General features: G+C 44.2%; 1 protein-coding gene across 1 annotated transcript in view; it reads right to left on the bottom strand.

Annotated features, from left to right (window-relative positions):
• Positions 1-5,900: 5,900 nt before the first annotated feature.
• Positions 5,901-27,504, bottom strand: part of nfasca (neurofascin homolog (chicken) a) — an 83,121-nt gene continuing 61,517 nt past the window's right edge. Inside the window, 4 exon segments of the mRNA XM_030358132.1 lie at positions 5,901-9,765; positions 21,048-21,114; positions 23,969-24,100; positions 25,162-25,311. Coding sequence (XP_030213992.1) covers positions 9,534-9,765; positions 21,048-21,114; positions 23,969-24,100; positions 25,162-25,311 — 581 coding nt within the window. The 3' untranslated portion in view covers positions 5,901-9,533.

Here is a 27,504-nt window from a genome sequence, read left to right as displayed (position 1 = left end):
TGCATCTGGCAGGTAAAAGCCACATTTCAGATCCAGAAGAAGACCATGGCATTATGTCCAGCTACTACATGTCTGTTTTTATTTTAGGGGACTCTCTAAAAATAAGAGCATACGGCTGTGCTTTGACTTGTGTCTGTCTCACCGTCCGCAAACCTCCATATGTGGCCCAGTTCCTTCAGTGTCATGAATAATTTAGTCCGGACGGATTCTAGCCTGTGGTGGGAGTGCCTTTGAGCCTATAGCTGGTCCGCTGTCCCCTATAAGAAGCCCCCCATGACAGATTACCCATAATGGCATTACATGCTGTTCTGAGAGGCTTTTCATCATTCTCCCCTGACTAATGAAGAACATGGAAGTAACTCAGATGAATGGCTAAAAGGTGGACACATGCATACGTTAGCAGGAGAGAGCTAACACAATGACCTGCATCTCAAGTTCCCTGAGCCTTAATCAATTCCTCCTACCCCCCCCCCACACACACACACACACACACAAACACACACACACACACACACACACACACACACACACACACACACACACACACACACACACACACACACACACACAAACAAACACAAGCATGCACGCATGCATTCACACACACACACACACACACACACACACACACACACACACACACGCACGCCTGCACGCACAAATACACACATATGCACGCATGCACACGCGCGTGCGCGCGCACACCGGCACACATGCACACACACACACACACACACACAAGTGTAAATGGATGGAGATAGCCAGAATGTATTTGTTAAGAGAAATAGGAATCAAATGTCTTTGTTTGTAATCATTTGCTAAGTACAAAATAATAATACAAAACACAAACTGAACAGAAGAGCGATATTAACAATAAATTATACAATACTTTTTATTGGTAGTATGTAATCATGGCACATTATGTTTCTTTCTTTGTTTCTTTTCTTCAAGTGTGTATATATCGCCTTAGGGTCTCAAGGTTCTTGAGCTGTAGAGCGAGAGGAAAGACAATCAAGCTATAAAGTGACGATGGACTGAAGACTGCTGCCTTACAAGGTTTATGGTCCGGGTGAGTATCGTCTGGGTATCGTCTGCGTATCGTCTGGGTATCGTCTGGGTATCGTCTGGGTATCGTCTGCGTATCGTCTGGGTATCGTCTGGGTATCGTCTGCGTATCGTCTGGGTATCGTCTGGGTATCGTCTGGGTATCGTCTGCGTATCGTCTGCGTATCGTCTGGGTATCGTCTGCGTATCGTCTGGGTATCGTCTGGGTATCGTCTGCGTATCGTCTGGGTATCGTCTGCGTATCGTCTGGGTATCGTCTGGGTATCGTCTGCGTATCGTCTGCGTATCGTCTGGGTATCGTCTGGGTATCGTCTGGGTATCGTCTGCGTATCGTCTGCGTATCGTCTGGGTATCGTCTGAGTATCGTCTGTGATGGTGATGAGCTCCGTGATCCGGGAGGACCTTGAGGTTCATATACACTAAGAGGAGTCTGCTGAGGTGGTCGTGCAGCATCTGCCAGGGGTACTTTGACGGGGTACCAGCACCAGGTAGGGCCCACCAAGGAAACGCCTGGGACACGCCCAGGCTCCTTCCTCCACCCGAGGCTGATCTATGTGGGTCACCTGCACAAGCTGATCCGGCTTTTCCTACCCCCATGAACGCAGCGCTGTGATGATGGGGGACATGCATGGCTGTGTGGTTACGGTAGTTTGCACATGTGGCTTGGATCACATTGGGCATCCCTGTATTTAAGTGGGGATGGAGCATTGTTTGGACCTTCCCCAAATGCATGATGGATGATGGATGACAGATGGATGGATGGGTCCTCTTTGCTGATCCCATGTCCTGGCCCCACGGCAGTGGAACGCGCCCCCTGCGGCGGTGGGATCAGGCCCAATGTTGTGGAACGCACCCGACTGTCACTGACATCAGTTCAACTCAACCCCTCACCATGTCCCAGGCGGAAAACTCATCAGTTCAGACTCCTTGACTCCTCCTCCTCTTGCCGAATGAAATACAAATGAAAAATAAAATAAAACTATTTCTTTCTATTTCTTAGCGCCAAAAAGCACTTTTTCATACCCTTGCACATTCTGTAGCTAAATCTTCATTGTTGAATGCACTTACAATAACTTGCTTTGTAGAAAAGCATCTGCTCTGCTTAATAAACTAACTGTAATGATGGATGGAGATGGATGGTTGGAAAGATGAATGGAAGGAAGGATGGTAGAAGGATGGCTGTTTGCTAATTGGATGAAGGATTGGTAGATGGCTTATTGGTGCGTTAATGGATGGATTGATGAAATTATTATGTCAGTAAATCAAACCACCTGACCTCTCCTACTCATCAATAGGGCTAAGCATTTTCTATTCTATTTGTCTTATACAAATAAAGGAATCCTATAAGGCTTAACCTGCTGGTAAAAAAAATAATAAACGGTGTATTTTACAATTGAATTAAAAGGCAAGATAAGATATCAATATGCAGCTTTATCTCCTGGTCTCATTTCATTTGAACCCCTATTCTAAAGGCAGCAGAACTGCAGCATATGTCTTCAGCAGAGGCTGGGCTCCGGGTTTCCAACTCTAACAATGGGCTGCTGAGGAGCCCCAGGAGGACAGCAAACACACAATGGATGCACACACCCACCCACACCCCGGACGGCCGTTAGGCCCGGGATGACCCAGCAGCCAACCTGCCAGGAGCATTAGCAGAATGAGCTGGTCAAACCTAAAAGGAGGTTTTCTGGGCAATGGGATTGAGTGTTATTTTGGCAGTGACCCTGGGCCAGGTCAAGAGGACTTAGGAGGCTGCCACCCTAAAGAGATTCATATCCACCACCCCAGGACAGCACACGTGGCTTAAAACAGCACTTTGCAATATTACAATTACAAAAGTGTAAGTGTGTGTGTGTGTGTGTGTGTGTGTGTGTGTGTGTGTGTGTGTGTGTGTGTGTGTGTGCGTGCGTGCGTGCGTGCGTGCGTGCGTGCGTGCGTGCGTGCGTGCGTGCGTGCGTGCGTGCGTGCGTGCGTGCGTGCGTGCGTGTGTGTGTGTGTATGTGTGTGTGTGTGTATCCAAGCCAGTTAGATGATATGACAGCATCTGGCCCGGGTCTTTGAAACAGAAGACAATGTGTTTGTTTACCTCTGAAGTCCCCTGGTGGTGATGGACAGACCTTATAATCAGGACCAGGACTGTGAAGTGATTGGCTCGTAAAGGCTAAAGCTTAATTTGGGTGCATGCCTCAGTATACAATGAGAGCAGCAGAGATGTGATTTCTTAACGGATAATGCTAGTGGGATTCAAATATCTGCCCAGTTGGGTTAGTCAAAGCTAGGCCATTTGTTGTAGAATATTTTTTTAGAATTCGGATTAAATTATTATTAAATTATTTCTACATCAGCCCACATACTACTAATATATAATGCCCTGACAAAAACGGTGGCTATCGCAGGCCTGTAATAGGCCTGTGAAGTCATTTCATGTAGCCAGAATGAATGATTGGATTATTCTCGTCGGCCAGGAAGAGCTTTAAAGAGTTATCCAGGATTGGGTTTTGGGGGAGTGGCTTTGGCGGCAGGCCGGAATGGCCTTTCTTTGGTTGCATACTTCAAAATCTAGCTCGCTCTGGCTTGCTTCTCCAAATTGCCAACCCCAGTTTTAACACCCATTGACACGAAAGTGGTAATTCCATTCCATTTTCTATTATAGTTTATTTTTTTAAATAAACAGAGAGTACTGTCATCAGTTGAATTAGATTTAGATGGTTCTAAGGTGTGGAAAGATATTGATAACTAGCGGTCAAGGTATCAATATATATGTTGGACTTAAATTGTGTCATTACAAAGATTGTAGAAACAATCACTGTATAATGGAAGAGTTACGGCACAGTGATGAGTTTAACAATGTTGGTTGAAGCAATATCTAATTGATTTGATACAAAATCTGAAAACCATCAGAGAAATAAGTCAGAGATAAAACAGTTTATTAAAATATACAAACCACTTGTTCTGTATTTATAATGGACGTTAGCGTTTGTCCTTCGATAGTTGGATTTGGTCGGATCATTTAGTTGTGTTGCAGCTAATAACTGATGATCAGCAACCAAACAACGGAGCATCTTCAGACTATTTGAGTACAGTGTAGTACAGTGTAGGACTACAGTGTAGTCCAACTCTGACCTGGTCCAAATAAGACCAGGCTCCATGAACTCACTAGTTCATGGACTTCATTAGAGGACAGAGACTTTACAGCTGCATGTGTGCACACCCACATACACACTTACACACCCACACACACACACACACACACACACACACGCACACACACACGCACACGCACACGCACACGCACATGCACACACACACACACACACACACACACACACACACACACACACACACACACACACACACACTAATAAATAAACACAAATGTACTAATAAACACTAACAAAAACAAACACAGACACTAACTCAAACACACATGATGACATACAACATTCTCCTCATTTCCCCTACCCAGCTCCACCTCTCTGCCTGCCTGTGTGACAGTCGCAATGGGATCAGGCACTGCCCTCAGAGAGAGAGAGAGGGCAGGGTGCTGGGGCCTCTGAGTACGGTGTCACTCTGTCTTGGTCAACAGACTGGAGGGTCTAATGGATGTCGGCCATCAGACGTTTTATACGAGCTGTCAAGAACAACGGCTCATGCCCAGCGACCGTGCTGCTCTTCAGAGTGGCCCAACATTAATATTTATAGAATATTTTTTTAGAAGGGGTTTGTGTATGTGTGTGTGTGTGTGTGTGTGTGTGTGTGTGTGTGTGTGTGTGTGTGTGTGTGTGTGTGTGTGTGTATGTGTGTTTCTGCGTGCCTGTGTGTGTGTGTTTGTGTGTGTGTGTGTGTGTGTGTGCATGCCTGTGCATGTTTATGTGCGTGTGTGTGTGTGTGTGTGCGTGTGTGTGTGTGTGTGTGTGTTTGTGTGTGTGTGTGTGTGTGTGTGTGTGTGTGTGTGTGTGTGTGTGTGTGTGTGTGTGTGTGTGTGTGTGTGTACATGTGTGTGCGTCTGCGTTTGTGGGTGTGCTCAACACTGAATGGATTGGACCATCTTCTATAAAACATGTCCTTGCTGCCCTCCCGCCGCCCTCCCCTCTGTCCCGGTCCTCTCATACTAAATCTTTATCTGATATTTATGCTTTGGATGCTTTTTATTCCTCTGTGAGCCACTTTGTGTGTAAGTCGTTGGCTGTAAAGGGTGAGAGAACGCCAGCCGTGTGGTTTAGTATCCATGCTGTAATCCACTTTAGTGAGGCACACCATGGTTAACTCAATATGTACGCAGAGTTTTACAGCCTGGTGGTCACTCTGCGGTCTGAAACATGGCTGAAGTATGAATCCTCCGCTTTCTCAGGGTAGTGAAAAGCTTTTACATGATGGGATATCTTTAACAGGATATCAGGAGATATGTGGATGCTTTTAAAAGGTAGCAGTGGAGGACACCGTGAGTTTTTTCAACTGTGCTTAAACTATCTCACTAAGGAAGCTAAAACAAAGTTTGTTGATAAGCAGTGTTCTAGGGTCTGTTATATCTCTGCTGATCTTAGCATTAGCTGAGTGACAAAATAATATGCCCATTTTAACTGTTTGTTTAAGTGGTTGACTAAGTAAAAATACCAATGATTTGCTAATAAGCAAATCATTGGTATTTTCACCCTTTTTTTTTTACCATTTAGTCTAATAAGACTAAAGGCTCACGGGATAGAAGTGTACTTAAATATTGAATAATGTAAACTTGACTGAACTGTAGTGAGACGATGAGAAGACACGGTCACTATTTCTTAGTATTTCGATTTTTTAAGGGAGATTTTTAAGGGAGACAAGAAGGGAGTCATTTGGAGGAGGTAGAGAAAAAGAGATAGCTTTACTAGAAAGAAGGCGCAACATCTCATCATACACGCATACATGGTGAATATATTATTAGGCTTTTTTCTATTGATTAGATGTAACTTACGAAAGCTGTTACTTTGCATGTAGAAGCAAGACTTTCACAAGCTGTTTTGATACGCATGGTAAAAAGATAACATAGTGAAAATTGGTTTAAAAAAGCCAAACAATGTATGACCATACTTTTGAAGAAAGAATAATAATAATAAACATACATAGATACAAGTTGCGAGTTATAATTCCCTTTCTCCACCAGTAAAATGTAAATGTTTTTGCAGCATATAAACAAATAAACAGAAGAAAGGCTGTCTAGAAAAGTGCACACAGCAATTTTTTCACCCCTAGGTGAAGGGGTGGGTCTGTGGCTAGGATACGCACAGTGACACAGGATAGAAACAGATGCGCACAAACATGATAACATATGCAATGTGTATCAAAATAATAATCACAATTCTCCTTGTTATGAGGCCAGTTTGATAGTCTTACCCGTCGGTATCCACCTGAAGCCAAGTATAATCTAGGTGTGTCCTGGTGTATCAGATTAAAGAGATTAAGTCAGGCAACAGTTCAATTATTTTATGAATAAAGGTATTTTTTTGTGTGAATAACATTGTTATTTTTTCCAGGAAGAGGATCAGCCAATGATCAGACTGTGTTGCAGGGATGGGACTTTAGCTATGACCCTGGGGTTAGAGAGTCCCAGCCCGGTCCCAGAAGATGAGAGGGAACACCATCAAACTAGCGACCACAACAACTACTCATCCCTACCCTGGGTGTATTGCTTTGATTCTGAAGGCAGAATTCGGTGTGAGGAACTCAAGAGGAAGCTGTGTGTGTGTGTGGAGCTTCTGTTTGTTATGAATATACAGTAAGCCCTCTCAGCACCCTCGCTGTGTGTTAGTATTATACAGTATCCCCGCTCAGGACCCTCTGTGTGTGTTATGAATATACAGTATGCCCTCTCAGGACCATCTGTGTGTTATGAACATACAGTATGCCCTCTCAGGACGCTCGCTGTGTGGTATGATTATACAGTATGCCCTCTCCCACACAGAGCACACCTTGTGACACGACAATACGTAACATAACGGTGAAAGAGGAGACCGCGATACCAGCGTGTGTTTTATTTTCTCTCTTTTGTCTAGACTACTAACGCTTTAAACAGGTGTGTGTGCAGTATGCTACAGCGTTAATATTTCAGGAGCACATATTTCTTTATTTACATTATAGAGAGGCAAAGCCATTTCCCCTTTCACAACATATGTTCAAAACCATGATCTAAACAGTCAAACCAATAAAACTACCCACAGCTCGTACAGTATATTCCAAACAATGAGAGGGGCGGGGGTTGTAGGATGAGCCGTGGTGGTCCCACCTACTTTGTCGCTCTGCTTTTCTTTTCTTTTTTTATAGAGTGCAAATTTCATTCAAAGCTACAAGCACAAAATGCATGTGGAACAGACAAACCATCATATTTACTTATTGGCTTTTACGATTTAACCATTGGGATACTTTTGTTTCATCATCAAGCATTTTTCTTTAGCTTTAGGGGGCATTATTTACATAAAGAAGACAACCTGAAAGGCGGGACATGATCTGAGTGGTGAAGCATAACTATTTGGTCTGGTAAAAGTCTCATGACATGAAGTCCTAAACCAACGAGGAAGAACAGGAATACAACAGAGGAGCAGCAGTGTGGAGGGGTGACCCGGCCGGTGTGTTGTTGATCTTTTGTAAAGAGCTTTGTTGCCATACGGTGTGTAACGAATAATCGTGATCAATGCATTTCAGAATCTACAATCATCGATTGTTGTGACTGTGACTGTTGTGAGTAAGGGTGTATTACATTGAACCAACACAGGACTAATATATTAATAATACATGATAGAAATTTTAAATAAATATCTTAAATACAAATAAACCTCGGTCAGCTAATCGTCCGTTTTTTAGATCCCCGATTTAGCGTCGGGGAATGGTGCCATAGCGACAGCACAACCACCAGACAGCAGCTATGAAAGCATGACGCCCCACTTTCACTGTCACAAAAAGGTTTCAAATAGTGGCTCTGTGGGGCACAGGTAGAATACAATGGATACACTCACAGTAGTGTGACTTTTCTTCAACATTATATTTTTGTCAGAATATTAAATGTTTATTTTTGTAAATATTGAATTTCTTTGAAAGACTATTTTTCTCAGAGTTGCTACAGATTCATAGCTTCATGTTCAAATGTTTTCATCTCAGAATATTCAAACTAGCTGGAACACTTTTGTGACGGCCCGCAGCCTCTCCCACGAGTAGTGCCTCTAGTGAAGGGCTGCAAACAAGCTACATGTGCTGTGTTGGCCTGCATGCTAACCAGGAAGTAAGCAGCCTCAGCTAAACTCAAAGGGATTCACGCAGGCTTTGAATTTTCTTGAGTGCAACTAACCGTAACTTGCGCTTGCCTTTCATTTGTTTGTTGCACTATTATCCTGTCATGCTTCAAAATGATATTCATCATCATATTTTTAAAGGTCATTAACAACATCATAGTAGAAAGGCAAAAGGGCCTGTTGCTATATAAAAATCGGGGGCATTGTTGCATTAAGGGTTTCTCTGCATGACCCGAACACCTGAAACCAAATGAAGCGAATCACGTCAAGTAAGCAAATGCTGTCGATTGAGCCACGATGAGCGTGAACACTGAACATATGGGCAAACTCTAGAACTAACCAAACAGATTAAACCCGGAAAGAAATGCATGGAGAATATGATGGTGCATAGAATTGCAGGACACTAAAATGTGTGCCAGGGCTTTGCTCAGCCTCACTAAGATTCAATGAGTTACCAGCTGTGGAGAAGAAAACCAAAAAGATCTTTCATTGCGGAAATATCAATATGATAAACTAATGCCAGCATCCTTTTGAAGTGGAGGTTGAGAACTGATATGTAAGCCTAAGTGGGGACGCTAGCGAGTCACAAAGCCGTGAGGGGCTTGGGATGAACGGGAGCTGGGAGCAGAGGAAGAAATACCAACAAACAAAACCTCTAGAGGAGCAGGGAAACAAAAGCCTGAAACCGCATCAAAGCCTGCCGTCCGAAGGCACACTCGAGAGTCTGTGTGAGCTGGGTAGGCGGAGGGCGCTGGACAAACTAGAACACTGGTCAACATCCCATATCCTCGACCTCTGAAGAGCCTTCTGTCCCTGGAGCCAGGAGCCAGGAACCCAACTGAACACAACAGAAAGCTTGGCTCGCCGCCTCCTCCCTTCCATCCGTTCTCTTGTCTTTAGAGTTCTGCCCTTCTTCATCCTGTCCCTGTGCGCCACTGACGTCTATAACGTGTTTTCTTATATCGATATATATTTATATACTTGCTTTGTTGTGTGTGCGTTTGGGTGTGTGTGTGCGTTTCCGATTCCGAGTGCTGTGTTTGGTTGTAGTCGTAGAAATAGCGTCTCCACCATCACCAACACCATCGATCCCGGGAAGCCGTTAGCCGTGGTAGTCCGCTCCGGCTACGTCACGAGCACAGAGGTGGGGTGTGGGTAGTGGTGGTGGGGGTGGGGGTGGGGGTGGGGGTGTAGCTGACGGGGGCGGTCCTACGCCAGGGAGTAGATGGCGTTGACGGGCGAGGTGGCCTCGGAGCTCTCGTTGCCCTCCGTCTCGTCCTTGGAGTCTTTCTTGACGGTGTACTGGCCGATGAAGGAACCGTCCTCGTTGAACTGCCCGTCTCCGCCCTCGCCGTAGTCCACCAGGCTGTCGTCACTCTCCTTCGGCGGGCCATCCAGGGATGCCTGGCTGCCCTGCAGCGGCTTGTTGTCCTCGTCACTACTGGAAACGGGCGGGAAAAACCACAAGGTGAACGTCGGACAAGGGAGGGGGGGAACCGTCCTATCGGTTGGGGTTCACAGGGATAATGAAGTGAATCTGACTCAAAAGGGGGGCTAGGAGTGACTCTGAAGTGGACAAAGCTTTTGGCATGGTGAAGATACTCAAACGTTTGGGATTTGATTGACTAAGGTGTGCTGACATTCTCATTAAACATTATACACACACTGCAGAATGCTTGCTCTTCTAGAAAGAGCCAGAAAGAAGAATATGGGGACTTCTCTGCCCTTCGTCGGGATGTCAAGAAGGCAGGCATTCAAACACATGCTTATGACACGGACACATATTCTGACCAGAGACCAAAACACTTCCACACCAAGAGAGTCACAAAATGATTTAGAACTAATTCAATAGTCATGAATTAGTGCTAAAGCTTCCAGGTTTTATGAAAAGTGCTTTCAATCTCGACTCAGAGCTTAGCTCCATCCCCTGTCTCTGAGCGCTGGTTGAGAGAGTAGAGCTACATGCATTGGGCACCACTATGGATCAGCGCTAACCCTAGGCTAGACCAAGCTTGTAGCGGAAATAGCTGGATTTTTTTTTCTTTGGCGGTGTAAGGGATGCACGATCAAGATTGGAGAATTGATCATCTTTCACGTTCTCAAAGACGTCTGGCCTCTTCTCCGTTCTTCTGCATTGCCAGCAGGACTTCCCATTCTCCTGAGCCTATTCTCGGGAGATGGCTGTTTTTTTTAAGGCTGGGCGATAGAGTGGAATGGATTGAGATTATCTGTTGTATTCTCATGAACTCCCATATTTGAGAATGTGAATGAACGCATTCCACAATACGGTCACGAATACACTCCCCTTAACACTTAACCCTTCAACCTAGTGTCTCAAATGCAATCTACTCTATGTTAACGTGTTGCCCCCAAAAGTCGATGAGGGGATGTGATTATCGCCCAGCCACAGTCATGCTTCATGCTGTTACACTCTATACCCTCACAGCAGCCCCAGAGCCGCTGATCAAGTTACGATTGATCATGCTGCCTGGATTGGGATATATAGAGTGGAGGAATCAGGCCTTGGGTGGGGATTACAGTGAATTCAGTATACAGAGAGAGAGAGAGAGAGAGAGAGAGAGAGAGAGAGAGAGAGAGAGAGAGAGAGAGAGAGAGAGAGAGAGAGAGAGAGAGACACACACACACACACACACACTGAGAGAGAAATAACATCAGAATACGATGCTACACATAGTGTGTAAGTGTAAAAGCATACCTCAATTACAGCAGAAAAGGGTCTCACCATTTAATCAATTAATATAAAGAGTGAGGATGTAGAGATCGTTACCATATGGGAATAGCAGCGCTATAGCCACAATATCATAGCAACAACAGCCTGATTCATCCCTCGAGATGGAGGAGGATGAGCTGCACGTTGGTGGTAAATACAAATGTGGTGCTAGGTAGCTCCTCACCTCTATGGGGCTGGGAGGGAACCAGGAGGACTCTGCTCTCTACAGTCTGGACTCTACAGTCTGGACTCTACAGTCTGGACTCTACAGTCAGGGCTCTCTACTAGCAGGACTCTCTACTGTCAGGACTCACTACTGTCAGGACTCTCTACTGTCTGGACTCACTACTGTCAGGACTCTCTACTGTCTGGACTCTACAGTCAGGACTCTCTACTGTCAGGACTCTCTACTGTCAGGACTCTCTACTGTCAGGACTCTCTACTGTCTGGACTCTCTACAGTCAGGGCTCTCTACAGTCAGGACTCTCTACTGTCAGGACTCTCTACTGTCTGGACTCTCTACTGTCTGGACTCTCTACAGTCAGGGCTCTCTACAGTCAGGACTCTCTACTGTCTGGACTCTACAGTCAGGGCTCTCTACAGTCAGGGCTCTCTACAGTCAGGGCTCCCTACAGTCAGGGCTCTCTACAGTCAGGACTCTACTCTCTACAGTCTGGACTCTCTACAGTCAGGGCTCTCTACAGTCAGAACTCTCTACAGGTAGGGCTCTGCCCTCTAAAGTCAGGACTCTCTACTGTCAGGACTCTCTACAGTCAGGACTCGCTGCAGGTAGGGCTCTGCTCTTTACATTCAGGACTCTCTACTTTCAGGACTCTCTACAGTCAGGGCCGTTGTCTGTTTTCTTTCTTAAGGTTGTATTGTGTGCTTGTTTTCAGTCAGGCTCCACCTCGTCTCAAAACTTTGCAATAGCTGAGGTCGTTTTTTCTTCTGTTTCGCACCCCGCAGGCCATGTTAGTCTGCCAGGGATTTTTGAGATGCAGTCTCTTTATTTCCTTGACTTAAACAAAATGCCCTTCAGAGGGAAAGGTACAGCATCGAAGGAAGATTAAATTATTTGATTAGAAGAGTTCCTTATCCTCTCTATCCTTTTTGAGTGAATGGGCAAAGGTTCAGTGGGCTACATCATATCTAGTTTCAGATTACTTCTCTTGCTGGCAAAATGGCAGAATGTGTGTGCTGTGTTTTAAGCCACAGGCAGCAATCTGTTTTGCATTATGAATAGTGCCTCCCACATAAAAAAAATGGGTCCTTGTCTTTGGTAAAAAAAACATGTGAGAAGGGGATATTAATCGATTAAAAACCCACTGCATATGCGTTGTAAAATGCGTTATAAAGTGGCAGGATTGGGAGGCGGGGGTTGTGGTTGCGATGCAGCAGATTCTCGTCTGTTCATACCTTTCAAAAGACCTTTAAACCATTGGGGAAAAGTGAACATAAAAAACACAGAATACAGAAGGTGACCACCTGAACTGAATAAACAAGATGAATCAGTGCTGGACCACCAAAGTGCATGCTGACCCACATGTACTGAGCTGGAGACCTACATTGCAGACCCGTGGCAATCGACTAGAAAATGTAGAAAATGTACAGTGCAATCTTCAAAGCACATTACAGAGGCAAGAGAGGAAATCAAGCACTTCTATAAATCATCAACATAACTGTCCTAGTGACACATTCAGCAGCTTTCAGATCCATTTGGGCTAAAAAGGATTGGTTTAGTGGTGGATGCTGGGGCTTGCCAGTGAGGAATGCACCTGTGTATCAGTTACGTCTTAATGTCTTCACCATAGTTCTGCAGGTTTCTCAAAACTTTCACCATATATTATTTTTACCTGACAAATTCCACTCATATATCGAATGCATAGCAAGCTTAAATCTATTGTACACCAAACATTCGTGTTTCACTTCCTTTCTGAAAGACCTGTAGAAAGGAAGGCTTAGCAATTATATTCCTGCATGCTAAATGATGCAACATGATCCAAAGCAGAATAGAGACCCTTTTCAAAGTTACCGTACTCACCTGCATTACAAAGTTTAAATTAAGCAACATTGTTTTGCATAATTTGCGCAAGGCATTTTGAGTATCAAACTTCTAATGAGTATTATAATAAAATAAATCATATATTGTAAACTTAGAACCTGTGGTAACACTTTATAATAAGGTGCCATAATAAATAGCAAAACTAGTCATTACCTGAACCTTTATTAAGAATTGTTAATTGTTACTAAAATATCTATTTGGCACAAGTTCATAGTTTTTCACTGACCACAGAGGGTCGCTGGTTAGGGTTAGGGTTGGGGCCGTGTGTTATGGTTAGGGTTAGGGTCATGTGTTATGGTTAGGGTTAGGGTCGTGTGTTAGGGTTAGGACCGTGGGTTATGGTTAGGGTTAGGGTCGTGTGTTATAGTTAGGGTTAGGGTCGTGTGTTAGGGTTAGGGTTCGGGTCGGGGGTTAGGGTTAGGGTCAGGGTTAGGGCCGTGTGTTATGGTTAGGGTTAGGGCCGTATGTTAGGGTTAGAGCCACGTGTTAGGGATAGGGTTAGGCTTAGGGTCGTGTGTTAGGGTTGGGTTAGGGTTATGCAAACAACTAATATTTAATTAATGATGAAAAAACAATTAACTTGTGCCAAATAGGTATGTTAGTAATAATTAACAAATATTAAGGGTTAGGTAATGACTAGTTTGCTATTTATTATGGCACCTTATTATAAAGTGTTACCGAATATGGCATTGCCACTATTATTCTGCAAAAGTAAAATGTAAAAGAGGGGCAAACTCTCTTTCGGCCACACCCACTGTGTGTGACACACCATATATAGACCACTCTGGTGGAGATTCCCATGATGCACTGATTTCTTAACACAGTTATTATCAATTCAATATTTCCACTGAGATCATAACCCTTACCCTCAACATACCACCTTGACCCAATTGTAACCATATCTTACCCAATATCTAAATCAATCTTAAACCTAAAGATCTAACCAAATCATAGAACAAAACGTCTCCACTATTTCTGATGGTGATGAACCACTCCCGTTACTGATGCATGTTTCAGTGCTCTGGACTAAACAAATAGAGGACCCAGTAAGGTTGGTGGGTGGGTGATTGGAAGGCGACCTAGCTTTATGAAATCAACGCATTCATGGGAATAAGGAGCTTGAAAGATCCTTCCAATGTCATCTACCCAACTTCTTAGCATCTCAATTTTGCTGCAGTTGCAAAATTGTTGTCGTGCAACGGCTTTTCAGTTGTGGCCAAATCGTATTCAGTCGGACCCCTGAGGGGCCACTTCCCCCTCCTCTACTCAGCCCAAGCACTAGCATGCTCAAGCCGAGAGAGGGACACAGAGAGAGAGAGAGAGAGAGAGTGTGACTGGCCCAGCCAAAGACAAGGTACCTGTTCTCGTTCTCATTTTCGTTTTCGTTTTCGTTCCTGTCGGGACAGATGATGCATTTTAGAGAGGGAGAGAGAGTAAGAGAGAGAGAGACAGAGAGAGAGAGAGAGAGAGAGAGAGAGAGAGAGAGAGAGAGAGAGAGAGAGAGAGAGAGAGAGAGAGAGAGAGAGAGAGAGACAGAGACAGAGAGAGAGAGAGAGAGAGCAGAAGAGGCACAGGATGTAGAGAGAATAAGAGAGTCCGAAAGACAAGAGAAAGGAAAGTAGCAAGGAAAGCCCTCCACCATCAGAGGGATGTGAGTGCCCTCATACACCTAGTCATACTGTCCTACACACACACACACACACACACACACACACACACGCACACGCACACGCACACAAACACGCACAGGCACGCACATGCATACACTCACGCATGCAGACTCACAAACACACACACACACACATATTGAATCACACGTAAAAGCACAAACACACATGTATATACAAACAACAGCAAACTACCAGCCGAGGTAAGACATTAGTATTGTAGTATTATTCCAGATTCAGACCAGCTTAGAAATGATCCAAGACTGCAAGAGATGTTTATATTAATTAGAGGCAATAATATTAATGAACACATTGGGACCAAATTATGGCTTGCAATGCCAAGGATATGATGCAATGACATGATTTCTGCAAACAACTAGGAAACTCATCTCTGTATTAATGAATTAGCTTTCAACACAGATCAACAATTTCTGTCTTCAGATAGCACGTCCTCTATTTAATATCTTGTCTAATGGAAGATACCCTATTGGTGGGCTGGCTGTGGGGCTGGCTGTTTTCTTCTGACCCCCCAGTCGCTGTTTTCCCCTAAATAAGTTCCTTGTGGGCGTCAAATTGTGCCAAAAAATGCCCCAACTCGGCTTCCCCTAACACTAATGGGGATTCAACTCACTTCCCCTCAAACTGCTGAATCAGACCCCTTGTTCCAGACTCCTGGTTCAGACTCACACTCCTGGTTTCAAACTCCTGGTTCAGACTCCTGGTTCTAAACAGAGTTTTGGTTCAAACTCTGTTTTGAACCAAAACAGAGTTCTGTACCAGCCGAGGGGCAAACTCTCTTTCGGCAACACCCACTGTCACACCATATATAGACCACTCTGGTGGAGATTCCCATGATACATCTTTGAAATGTCAGCTGTCTGAAGGAAACCAAACCCAATTAAAGTCTGAACCTGTATTGAGGCGACTGGAGCGGATCCACGCGTCCCTCCACCCTGGCGCTGTGGGCTTTAAGGATCTCTATGCCAACACGGTCAGGCATGAAGCAACCTGATGTGGCTCTGCAGATCAATGCCTTCCTGACATCCGTATCAAACATTGTTTTTGTTCAATTCTGACTCTGCTTCTCTTCTCATGCTAAGGCTCATCGTCCGATGTTAACAGCTAGCATTTGACCCCCCCAAGGAACCAGGCCTGGCCTCCACCCGTCCATGTCTGTCTGGACCACCTCCTCACCTCACTGTGTATCAGTTGCATCTTATTGTCGTCTCTTGTTTCTAAAAACGTTTCATCATATTATTTAGACCTGACAAAAAATCACAGGTATATCCAGTGCACAGCAAGCTTGAATCCATTGCACACTAAACTTTTGTTCTTCACTTCCTTTCTGAAAAGACCTGTAGAAAGGAAGGCTTAGCAATTATATTCCTGCATGCTAAATTATGCAACATGTTCCAAAGCAGAATAGAGACCGTTGACTATCAAAGGAACCATCATCAGCGGCATAACAAAGTTTGGTGCAGTATCATCTAGCAACATCTTTTTGTACACTTTGCGCAAGGCATTTTGAGCATCATTTATGCGTATCCTATTTTCTAATAATAATTGCTATTATAGACATCATGTATGATAGACTTAGAACATTACATCGCCACCATTCTTCTGCAAAGTAAAATGTAAAAGAGGGGCAAACTCTCTTTCGGCAACACCCACTGTGTGTGTCACACCATATATAGACCACTCTGGTGGAGATTCCCATGATGCACTGATTTCTAACACAATTATACTCAAGTTAATATTTCTACTGAGATCATAACCCTTACCCTCAACATACCACCTTGACTCAAAATGTATAAATATCTTACCCAATACCTAAAGTAATCTTAAATGTAAAGATCTAACCAAATCATAGAACAAAATCTCCACTATTTCTGATTATGATGGACTTCTCCTGTTCACTGATGCATTTTTCAGTGCTCTGGACTAAACAAATAGAGGACCCAGCACGGTAGGTATGGGATTAGAAAGCGACCTCGTTTTATGAAATCAACGCATTCATGGGAATAAGGAGCTCGAAAGATCCTTCTAATGTCATCTAAACAACTTCTTATTATCTCAATTTTGCCGCAGTTGCAAAATTGTTGTCGTGCAACGGCTTTTCAGTGGTGGCAGAATCTTCTTCAGTCGGACCCCTGAAGGGCCACTTCCCCCTCCTCTACTCAGCCCAAGCACTCGTCTGGCATGCTCAAGCCAAGAGAGAGGGAGGGAGAGAGAGGAAGAAATAGGGAAGGAGAAGGAGAGGGAGGGAGGGAGAGAGAGTGAGTGACTTGCCCGGCCAAAGACAAGGTACCTGTTCTCGTTTTCGTTCTCATTTTCGTTTTCGTTTTCGTTCCTGTCGGGACAGATGACGCATTTCAGCATGAGGAGAGTGGAGAGCGAGACAGAAGAGGGAGAATAAGAGAGAATGAGAGAGAGAGAGAGAGAGAGAGAGAGAGAGAGAGAGAGAGAGAGAGAGAGAGAGAGAGAGAGAGAGAGAGAGAGAGAGAGAGAGAGAGAGAGCAGAAGAGGTACAGGATGTAGAGAGAATAAGAGAGTCCGAAAGATAATAGAAAGGTAATTAGCAGGAAAGGTCCTCCACCACAAGAGGAATGTGAGTGCCCTCATACACCTCGTCATACAGTCCTACACACACACACACACTCACACACACACACACAGACACACGCTCACATGCATTCACACACACACACACACACACACATACAAACACACGCACACATATAGATTAACACATAAAAGCACAGACACATGGATATACAAACAGCAGCAAACTACCAGCCGAGGTGAGACATTAGTATTGTAGTATTATTCCAGATTCAGAGACTCAGTTCAGAAATGACCCAAGACTGCGAGAGATGTTAGGCAACAATATTAATGAACACATTGGGACCAAATGAAGGCTGGCATGCCAGAGATATGATGCGATTAAATTATTTCTGCAATGTATTAGGTTTCAACGAAGATCAACAATTTCTTTCTTCGGGTAACACGTCCTCTGATTCATAATTAGTCTGAAGGAAGATGTTTTCTTCTGACCCACCAGTCGCTGTTTTCCCTTAAATAAGTTCCTTGTGAGAATCAAATTGTGCCAAAAAACGCCCCAACTTGGCTTCCCCTAACACTAATAAGGATTCAACTCACTTCCCCTCAAACTGCTGGTTCACACTCCAGGTTCAGACTTAAACTTCTGGATTCACACTCCTGGTTCCAGACTACTGGTTTCAGGCTAACACTTCTGTTTACAGACATCTTTGAAATGTCTGAAGGAAACCAAACCCAATTAAAGACTGAACCTGTATTGAGGCGACTGGAGCGGATCCATGCGTCCCTCCAGCCTGGCGCTGTTCATCTGGGCTTTAAGGATCTCTACGCCAACACGGTCAGGCATGAAGCAACCTGACGTGGCTCTCATTGTTTGTGTTTAATTCTGACTCTGCTTCTCTTCTCATGCTAAGGCTCGTCGTCCGATGCTAACAGCTAGCATTTGACCCCCCCAAGGAACCAGGCCTGGCCTCCACCCGTCCATGTCTGTCTGGAACACCTCCTCACCTTACTGTGTATCAGTTGCACCTTAATGTCGTCTCTTGTTTCTAAAACCTATTAGAAGCTTAAAACTATTGCACACTCATTTTTTGTACTTCACTTCCTTCCTGAAAAGACCTGTAGAAAGGAAGGCTTAGCAATTCTACTCCTGCATGCTAAATGATGCAACTTGTTTCAAAGCAGAATAGAGACCGTTGACTATCAAAGGAACTACATCACCTGCATGACAAAATTTGCGGCAGAATCCTTTAGCAACATTATTTTGTACACTTTGTGCAAGGCATTTTTAACGTAATTTAAGGTTTATCATTGTGATAGTATTATTACAATATACATAATATATTATAGACTTAAAACATTACATCGCCACTATTCTTCTGCAAAAGTAAAATGTAAAAGAGGCGCAAACTCTCTTTTTGCCACACCCACTGTGGGTGACGCACCATATATAGACAACTCTGGTGGAGATTCCCATGATGCACTGTTTTCCAAACAGTTATACTCAGGTCAATATTTCTACTGGGATCCTAACCCTTACCCTCAACATACCACCTTGACTCAAATGTAATATCTTAACCAATACCTAAATTAATCGTAGACCTAAAGATCTAACTAATTCATAGAACATGTGTTCTTGGAATCCAAACACAACCAAAACTATTTCTGATTGCATGTTTCAGTGCTCTGGTCTAAACAACTAGAGATGACCAAACGCATTCATGGGAATAAGGAGCTCGAAAGATCCTTCCAATGTCATCTACACAACTTCTTAGCATCTCAATTTTGCCGCAGTTGCAAAATTGTTGTTGTGCAACGGCTTTTCAGTGGTGGCCGAATCTTCTTCAGTCGGACACCCGAAGGGCCATTTCCCCCTCCTCTACTCAGCTCAAGCACTCGTCTGGCATGCTCAAGCCGAGAGAGAGGGAGAGAGGGAGAGGGAGAGAGAGGGAGGGGGAGAGAATGGGGTGGGGAAATAGATTGACTCGCCCGGCCAAAGACAAGGTACCTGTTCTCTTTTTCGTTCTCATTTTCGTTTTCGTTATCATTTTCGTTCCTGCCGGGACAGATGACGCATTTCAGCATAAAGAGAGTGGGGGGCGAGACAGAAGAGGGATAGAGAGAGAATAAGAGAGAGAGTAGAAAACGAGTGAGAGCGGAAGAGGTACAGCATGTAGAGAGAATAAGAGAGTCCGAAAGACAAGAGAAAGGAAAGTAGCAAGGAAAGTCCTCCACCATCAGAGGGATGTGAGTGGCCTCATACACCTAGTCATACTGTCCTACACACACACACACACACACACACACACACACACACACACACACACACACACACACACGTACGTGCACACACACACACAAGCGCACACACCCACCCACACACACACACACACACACGCACAGATGCACGCACACACACAGACACACATACAGACACGCACGCATGCACACACACACACACACCTGCACGCACCCACACATGCACGCACGGATGCACACACAAACACATTTAGATTTAAAAGTAAAAGCACACACACATGGATATACAACAGCAGCAAACTAACAGCCAAGGTAAGACATTAGTATTGTAGTATTCGATCCAGATTCGGACAAGCTTAGAAATGACCCCAGACTGCAAGAGATGTTAGGCATTCATATTATTGAACACATGATGACCCAATGAACACATATGACCCAATGATGGCTGGCATGCCAGGGATATGATACAATTACATGATTTCTGCTACCATGAATCACCTTTGTATTTATGAGGTTTTAACTCAGATTTTAAATGTAACCCAATATTGGTAATCAAACGTGAATTAATATATCTTCATCATTTATATTACTTTCTTCCTAAAATTATACAATATTTCCTGAACTTGCAACTGTAAAGCATATGTTTTAGTATTCTTTGACTGACCAATTATCTTTTGAACACATTAATGCAAAATACATAGAAGATGTAAATATACTACACAATAAATGTCCTGAATATATGTTCTGTCCTTCAGGAGATCAAACAAAAGTAGATTCACGGTTGTTAAATTAGTACATTCTACTGTGCGTTAAAGAATCATTTGCAGCGCGCTGTCGACAGTTTTAGTGTCTAGAGACGCACACTTGTTGAGTAAATCTGAGAAAGGCTGTTAATAATCAACCATTAGCAGTGGTGGCTTTAGTTGTTAACAGGTGTTTACAGTGAGAGAGGCTGAGAGAGAGAGAGAGATTCCACGTGTGATCAGCGGGACCTGTAAGAAGGACAAACCACAGTCACTCAGCAGCAGCCACTGACACTGCAGCTCAGCAGCGCCCCCACAAGGAGATACTGAGACACTACAGAATAGTGGGAGCTCAGCAGCGCCCCACAGGAGATACTGAGACACTACAGCCCAGTGGGAGCTCAGCATCACCCCTAAGAAGATATTAAGGCACTGCAGACCAGCTGGATGCTCATCATCGCCCCACAGGAGATACTGAGACACTGTTACATTTTCGAAGAAGTATATCTCACGTGATCAGAAGTCTGTTGTCTGTGCAGAAAAACAAACCATTCACACACGTTCCCACACGCTGTTGATACAACTTGTTGTGCAGAGCGTCACATGCTAGGTGTGAGAAGTAGCAGTTGTCCACACTGCCTCTAGTACACAGCAGTGAGCTAAAGAATGAATTCTGAGGTGTTTCCTAGCTTCTGTACTTACTGGTAATCAAAAGAGCCGTCCTCTTTCTGGTCAACCGGGTCCAAGGCTAGGTCCTTTTTATCTCGCACTGAGGAAATAAAAAGGTTGTTATTAGTTCTGCCTTTCTGCTAATTTTGAAGGATTCTTACTTATAGATTGCGACGTTCGCTCGTACGAATACAAAAATAAGTAAATAAAATGAACCACCAAAGTTAAGTACATGTGTGGGGAAACATTAGCAATAGCTTGTTGGCTAGCATGAGCCACTAGTCAAAGTGAAAGTGAAACACCTTGACCCCTGGAGATTAGGTGGTAAAGGTCATAGGACGCCACTGTCTTGCGACCAACTGTAACAGACCATTACCTTGAATAAATCTACAAATTCCTTTGGGTTTGAACTTTGTTGGAAAACATTGGGATAATGTTATTACACAAATCATTTAACACAGAAATCTTTTAACATAGGTGGAGTTATTTTTAGACATTTTAATGCATAAAAGCTGCACATTATACTTTCACAAACACAGAGACATGAATAGTCAATATGTATTAATGTACATAAATACACACACATATTAATAAACAATATAAATTGTTGTGAAAGCATAGTTAGTCGGTCACTGGTAGTTTCATTTCAGTTGATATCTGGTCTTGTAGCTAGTAACTCTGCCCAATAAATCACAGTGGTGGCAACATGTTGGGATTAGGATTATTATCATCATAATTATTAGGGTTCATATTTTTATTATTATGATAATTGAAGAGGAGGTTTTGGGAATGGGGGTGTCGGCGAGGACACAGGGTTTTCCAGTCAGAGTTCCAAGTTTATAGTTTTATTTTCCAAAGATGCGAGCAGGAATGTATGGATGTGTGTAGGTCGGTAGGTGTGATGATAATGTGTAGCTAGGTGTGATGGGTAGGTATTTAGGTAGGATGTGTGAGGATAAGGCAGGATGTGTGGCTAAGGTAGGATTTGTGTGTGGCTAAGGTGTGTGGCTAAGGTAGGATGTGTGTGTGGCTAAGGTGTGTGGCTAAGGTAGGATGTGTCTGTGGCTAAGGTGTGGTAGGTAGGATGTAATTAACTGATTGATATGGGCTAATTGGGAAAATGAAGGGGCAAATAAAGGGGTGTAGCTCTGGGTCTGTGAGGTGATGAGAGAAACGGATAATCTTCCAAACAATAATAGTTGTTGTTATTATTATTGTCATTGATCATTCTTATTATTATTCTCATCATTATTATGATTCCATGCTTACATCTCTGGGTATTAACCTTTAGGTGTTTTAGTCTTTGTTAGAATAAACCACATAAACCAAACCGCACCTACCGAAAACCTTTGAGCAACCAGCGAGGCACTCGCCACCTACACATTATGGAAACTGAAAACATTAACAGAAGTCTAGATATTTTATGAGTAGCCATTCTCCACCTACACAATATAGAAACTGAAAAATATTAACAGAACTCAAGACGTTTTAGTAGCCATATCGCTCAAAGCTGCTAGCTTGATCTTTGCTTTTTTGTTGCGATCCAATTTATGAAAAAAATTGTTTAGTAGTTGCTACCATATGTAAGGGATAATGCCCTTTGAGGTGTCCGTTATCAGGAATTAATGGACGACGCGGAGGCCTTAGAACCGTCCAACGTGAAGCGGAGGACGGTTGCCTCCGTCAAGTCCATTAGTTCCTGATTATGGACACCTCAAAGGGCATTATCCCACTTATACCATGGTCACTTGCCAAAGACAATAAATTAAGACCATTCATTCATATTTTCATGCGTTTTACAATCCAAGTATAACGGTTTTCAAAAGCCATAATTTAGTTTCCCTGGTAGCGCCTGAGGGTTTGACTCATACCTGGAACAATCATTACCCTCCCGTAAGGTTCTTAGGCAACGGAAACGTTGTTCCCTCCTCTAGTAAATAGGACAGACTTTAGATACGACTTGGCAACTGGAGGTACTCTAGTCCGCTCAGCTGAGCATGAGCCAGAGAGCTAACGTTATGTATTGTACATATTTTGTACACATACTCTAGGGTCTATAACATATAACCGCGTCGTCTGATTACAGTTTAATTAATTTTTCATAATCGACCAGCTCTCGTTTTGAAGACTAATCACCACAGCAATCGTTTCGATGCGAATCGCGACGGTCTATACTTTCAACATAAAGTGTACATATTTATAATTTGAAATACGTCCCAGCATTTATACATATCATTTAGCAGCTCTCGTTTTGAAGGCTGAACAGAAAAATTTGACTGGATCTACTTAGTAGGTGTCCATATATCAGTGATTAACGGAAACCCTGCAGTCAATCAGAATCTAGTATTCCCCCAGACTAGGTATGAATATGTATAAACATACAGTATAGTAGCAAGAATGGCTATCAGATCCCTGCAGGTATTGGTCTTCCCAGTTCTCTGACTTTCTGTTTCCTGTTAAACCCCCCCCCCCTCCCCCTTGATGCTCTCAACGAACACGTCGTCCCTGAGCTTCTCTCAAGGCATGGGCGAACATTCTGCCCTAACCCATTTCACAGAAGAAGGGTTTCTTCAGAAAACACACCTGGCTGCATTAAAGATAGCCCTTGTTTGCTGTGACGCACTCCCCACCGAAGGGACCAATCCAGCACGGTTGTTTCAAATCACAACACTGATTTGAAACAACTGTTGCCATGCGTATGTGTGCATGTCGGTGTGTGTGTGTGTGTGTGTGTGTGTGTGTGTGTGTGTTTGTGTGTGTGTGTGTGTGTGTGTGTGTGTGTGTGTGTGTGTGTGTGTGTGTGTGTGTGTGTGTGTGTGTGTGTGTGTGTGTGTGTGCACGTGTACATGTTTGTGCGTGTGTTTGTGTCTAAGTGTTTGTGTGTGTGTGCGCGTGTGTGTGTGTGCGTGCGTGCGTGCGTGCGTGCGTGCGTGTGTGTGTGTGTCTGGGCTCACCTGGATACTTCCCACCTCGACTCCTCTTGATGAAGCAGACGATGAGGAGGATGAGGATGATGAGGGCGATGGCGCACATCAGCCCGATGAACCAGCCCTGAGTGGCGATGTCCACCTGATCCTTACTGTAGGCTGAGGGCACACACACACACACACACACACACACACACACACACACACACAAACACACACACACAATCACACACACACACACACACACATACACACACATACACATAAACATACACGCACACACACACACACAAAGATAGAAAGAGGGATAGACAGGAAACATAGGGAGAGTAAGCATGATACGTAGGACCATCAATAGGTGAGGATGAGCAATTTCGTGATGTCAGTTCGTGACCTAGCATTGGACATTAAAGATGGCAGGTGTCAGATATGGGGTCCCATCAAAAAAATAGCAGTATGTTGAATCTCCTCATGAGACTAAGTTTTTGTCTGGTCAACTTAATGCCATTTCTCAATTATCATAAAGCAAGTAAGAAGTGTCCATAATAATGTTTCCAACCGCGCTCAACCGCACACAGATTGAAGTACAAGACTGAGGAGTCTGCTGGATTACCTATAGAGAAATGAGCTGCATCCCTGATATACATTTGGTAAGCTTGGTTTCCTGGTCTAAACAGCGTGCAGGGCCCAAACAGCGGCCGCTGCTCGGTGTTTAACCATATCGTTGGGACACTGCCGATAGAATGATGGAGGCTGGCAGACAACGGCCACGGCCCAGCGCCTCACACAAAGAAAAACGCACAATACAACACTGCAACTGTCTGGCGGGAAAATGAACACACAAAGATGAACACATCCCTCATGTGATCAAAACAGACGCACAAATGTTCAGCGACTAGCAGCTTAACAACCTTGTACTAACGTAAATTGTCGCTCTGTACAGATGAGTTCAACCTCCCGGAGGCTAGAGGCTGAGTCATGCACCCTCTCTACAGCTCCATCCCTCTCTCACCAGCGTCCACTAGAGGGCGCCCTTAGTGTCCTAGACTGGAGGGATACATTTCCATTCAGTTACCGCCATCTCCCGCAAAAATCTACGTAAAACCGCTCGCTCTCCTCTCCGAAGTGTCCCTGCTAAAGTGCCGTCGGCACGCAGCGGTTGCCATGACAGCAATCCCCCCCCCCTGTGGGGGCGGGGACAGCCGGAGGCGTGGTCTCACCTGTGCCGGTCTCAAAGGTGAACGACTGGCTGCTGATATCGTGGTGTTCGTGGGAGTACACCCGCAGACGATACTTGGCCCCCTCGATCAGGTCGCCCACCTTAATGGGGGGCTGCTGTTTGACAGGCACAGTCCTTACTGTTCCGTTGCCTTAGAGACACAATGCAGAGGAGACGAGAGAGCGGCGGTCACTCTCCAGTCGCGTCTGGATGGAACCACTTGTGATCAGGGCCATGATGCAGGGGGCCACCTTGGACCGGGACCAGAGGGTAGGGTTGGGTTGGGTTCCCAGTGGATTGCATTGAGCCAGAACAAGGCAGTGCTCAGCCCCCTGAGGAAAACCTCTCCTGCTGGGTTATGTGTGTTCATGTGTCTTAATAAGCTGAGCTTTTTAGAGCCAGTAAAGCTTCTACTTTCTCTCTGGGTCATGAGCTCTACTTCAGTGAGAAACCAGTGGACCAATGCTCAGAGCAGCAGGTGCTGCTTCAGGTAATGTTTTACTCTAGTCCAGTTCCATAATACTGAACTCAAGGTGTAGTTTTCTCTGTAGGTGGTACAGTGATAAGCTAGCTAAAAAACTAAGCAGTAGAGTGGAGGCTAGCAAAGCTTTGTTTGTCTCATTTATCCATTGACCCAAACTCAATTTCAGAAAACAAACCAAAAAAAGATCAAAAAGTAACCAAAGACTCAAATCGAAACCTCAGGCGCAGCACTCAACATAGCTAGTGCCAGTTGATGTCAGGTACCATCAGCTGCCACTAGCTCAGCTCTTTCACCAGAGGCGGTGCTGTTGCTGAGGATTGATTGAAAAATTAAAGCTCCCTCATCTTTCCGGTGAAAGATGGGTTGGTCAGTGTGAGGCAGAGCCTGCAGCAACAGAAGGGGGCTGCAGGGAGTCATGCACCATGCCGTATGCACAATGACACCAGCCGCAGTGAGGGCATGGGCTGCACCATCCCTCCATCCACCGCCTGGCCGGAGGTGAACGACTGGAGGATCCAGGACCACCAGGCAGACCTCCCATGCGTGGGACAACACAGTGCTCCGGGAACTCTTGCCCCCCGGACAGATGCTGATCAGCCCTTGTATTGTTATTGGAGGCAGGCATTAGTGTTTCATCGTTTGGAATCAGAGGTGATGGAATGAGTGGAGCACGACCGCTGTCCCTGACAGCTTCTATATATACAATATTTCGAAAATAAATACAATATTTTCAGAAACTCTTAAGATGTATAGAAGCCATGTGGCTGTCAAGGAACATCGTGGCTCGGCCAGTCAATGTTTAGCAACGATGTGCTCTGACACAAGCTTACAATGGCAGCCAATCTACAAATTAATTTACATATTATGAAAAAGTGTATGTGTGGAGATGTGTTTTGACGCGTCATTCAACAATAAAGCGATGTATTGAGCAAGCCGACGTACGCATGGACACACTCAAATAGGCTACATTCATCAAAACACAAAGCAGCAACTCCAACACCAAGGTCAGCTCAACAGCCAATCACAGCAAGTCAGGCATGTCTGCATGGCAAACGAAGCGATAGGATTGGTGCACAGTTCAGGCAACAGCAGTGAAATAATGATCAATTTATAAAAGAGTGTGACAGGCGACACCGACGCAATGTGCATAAGAGACAGGAGGACAGCGTTCACAGTTATGAGGAAAGAGGAGTGTAGGATATCTTTAAAGTACAGGTTTTAAAGAAATGTATGTATTTTCAATTTGAGCTTTCTGTGTAAAGAGAAAGCGAGAGAGTGACAGAAAACTCATTGAACGTACTGCAGGGCCTGTAGCCAATCGTAAAAAAGGTCCTGATGAAGGAACTGACTCTCATGGAGAGGTACTCCCCTTGTTGAAGGGTTCTTTCAGTCTTAGTGTATCTTCTATCTTGCATGGCTCAAAAATGAATATAGTATTCATTGAAAAGACGGATGATGCTTGTGCAATTACAAACATCGAGATAAGATGCTTTGAGTAAGAATCAGATTGGTCACAGCCTTGAATAGCTTTCAAATTGAACTTTTTACTGGAAAATGAATTGAATGCGTGATAATGTACTGGCTTTGAATACGATTGTATGAGTTTGCTTGATTAAAAAATAAATCAATGAAGCAGAATTGAGTAATATGAACCTAGCCAGTTGATCATTGTAAAATATATACATACAAAATGTATCCTATCAATTGTAATTTCTAAATGTTCTAATTTCCCTAGATTCATAAAACATGACCTAATTCAGTTCAGCTAGCCTTTCTTGCTCTAGCCTTTCTTGCTCCAGCCTTATGTTGCTCCGCAACATAAGGCTTATGAACACATCGCCAAAAGGTTTTGGTAAACGT

Source organism: Gadus morhua, chromosome 1 (assembly GCF_902167405.1).
Source record: "Gadus morhua chromosome 1, gadMor3.0, whole genome shotgun sequence".
NCBI classification, from domain to species: Eukaryota; Metazoa; Chordata; class Actinopteri; order Gadiformes; family Gadidae; genus Gadus; species Gadus morhua.
This window is presented reverse-complemented; position numbering and strand designations above follow the sequence as displayed.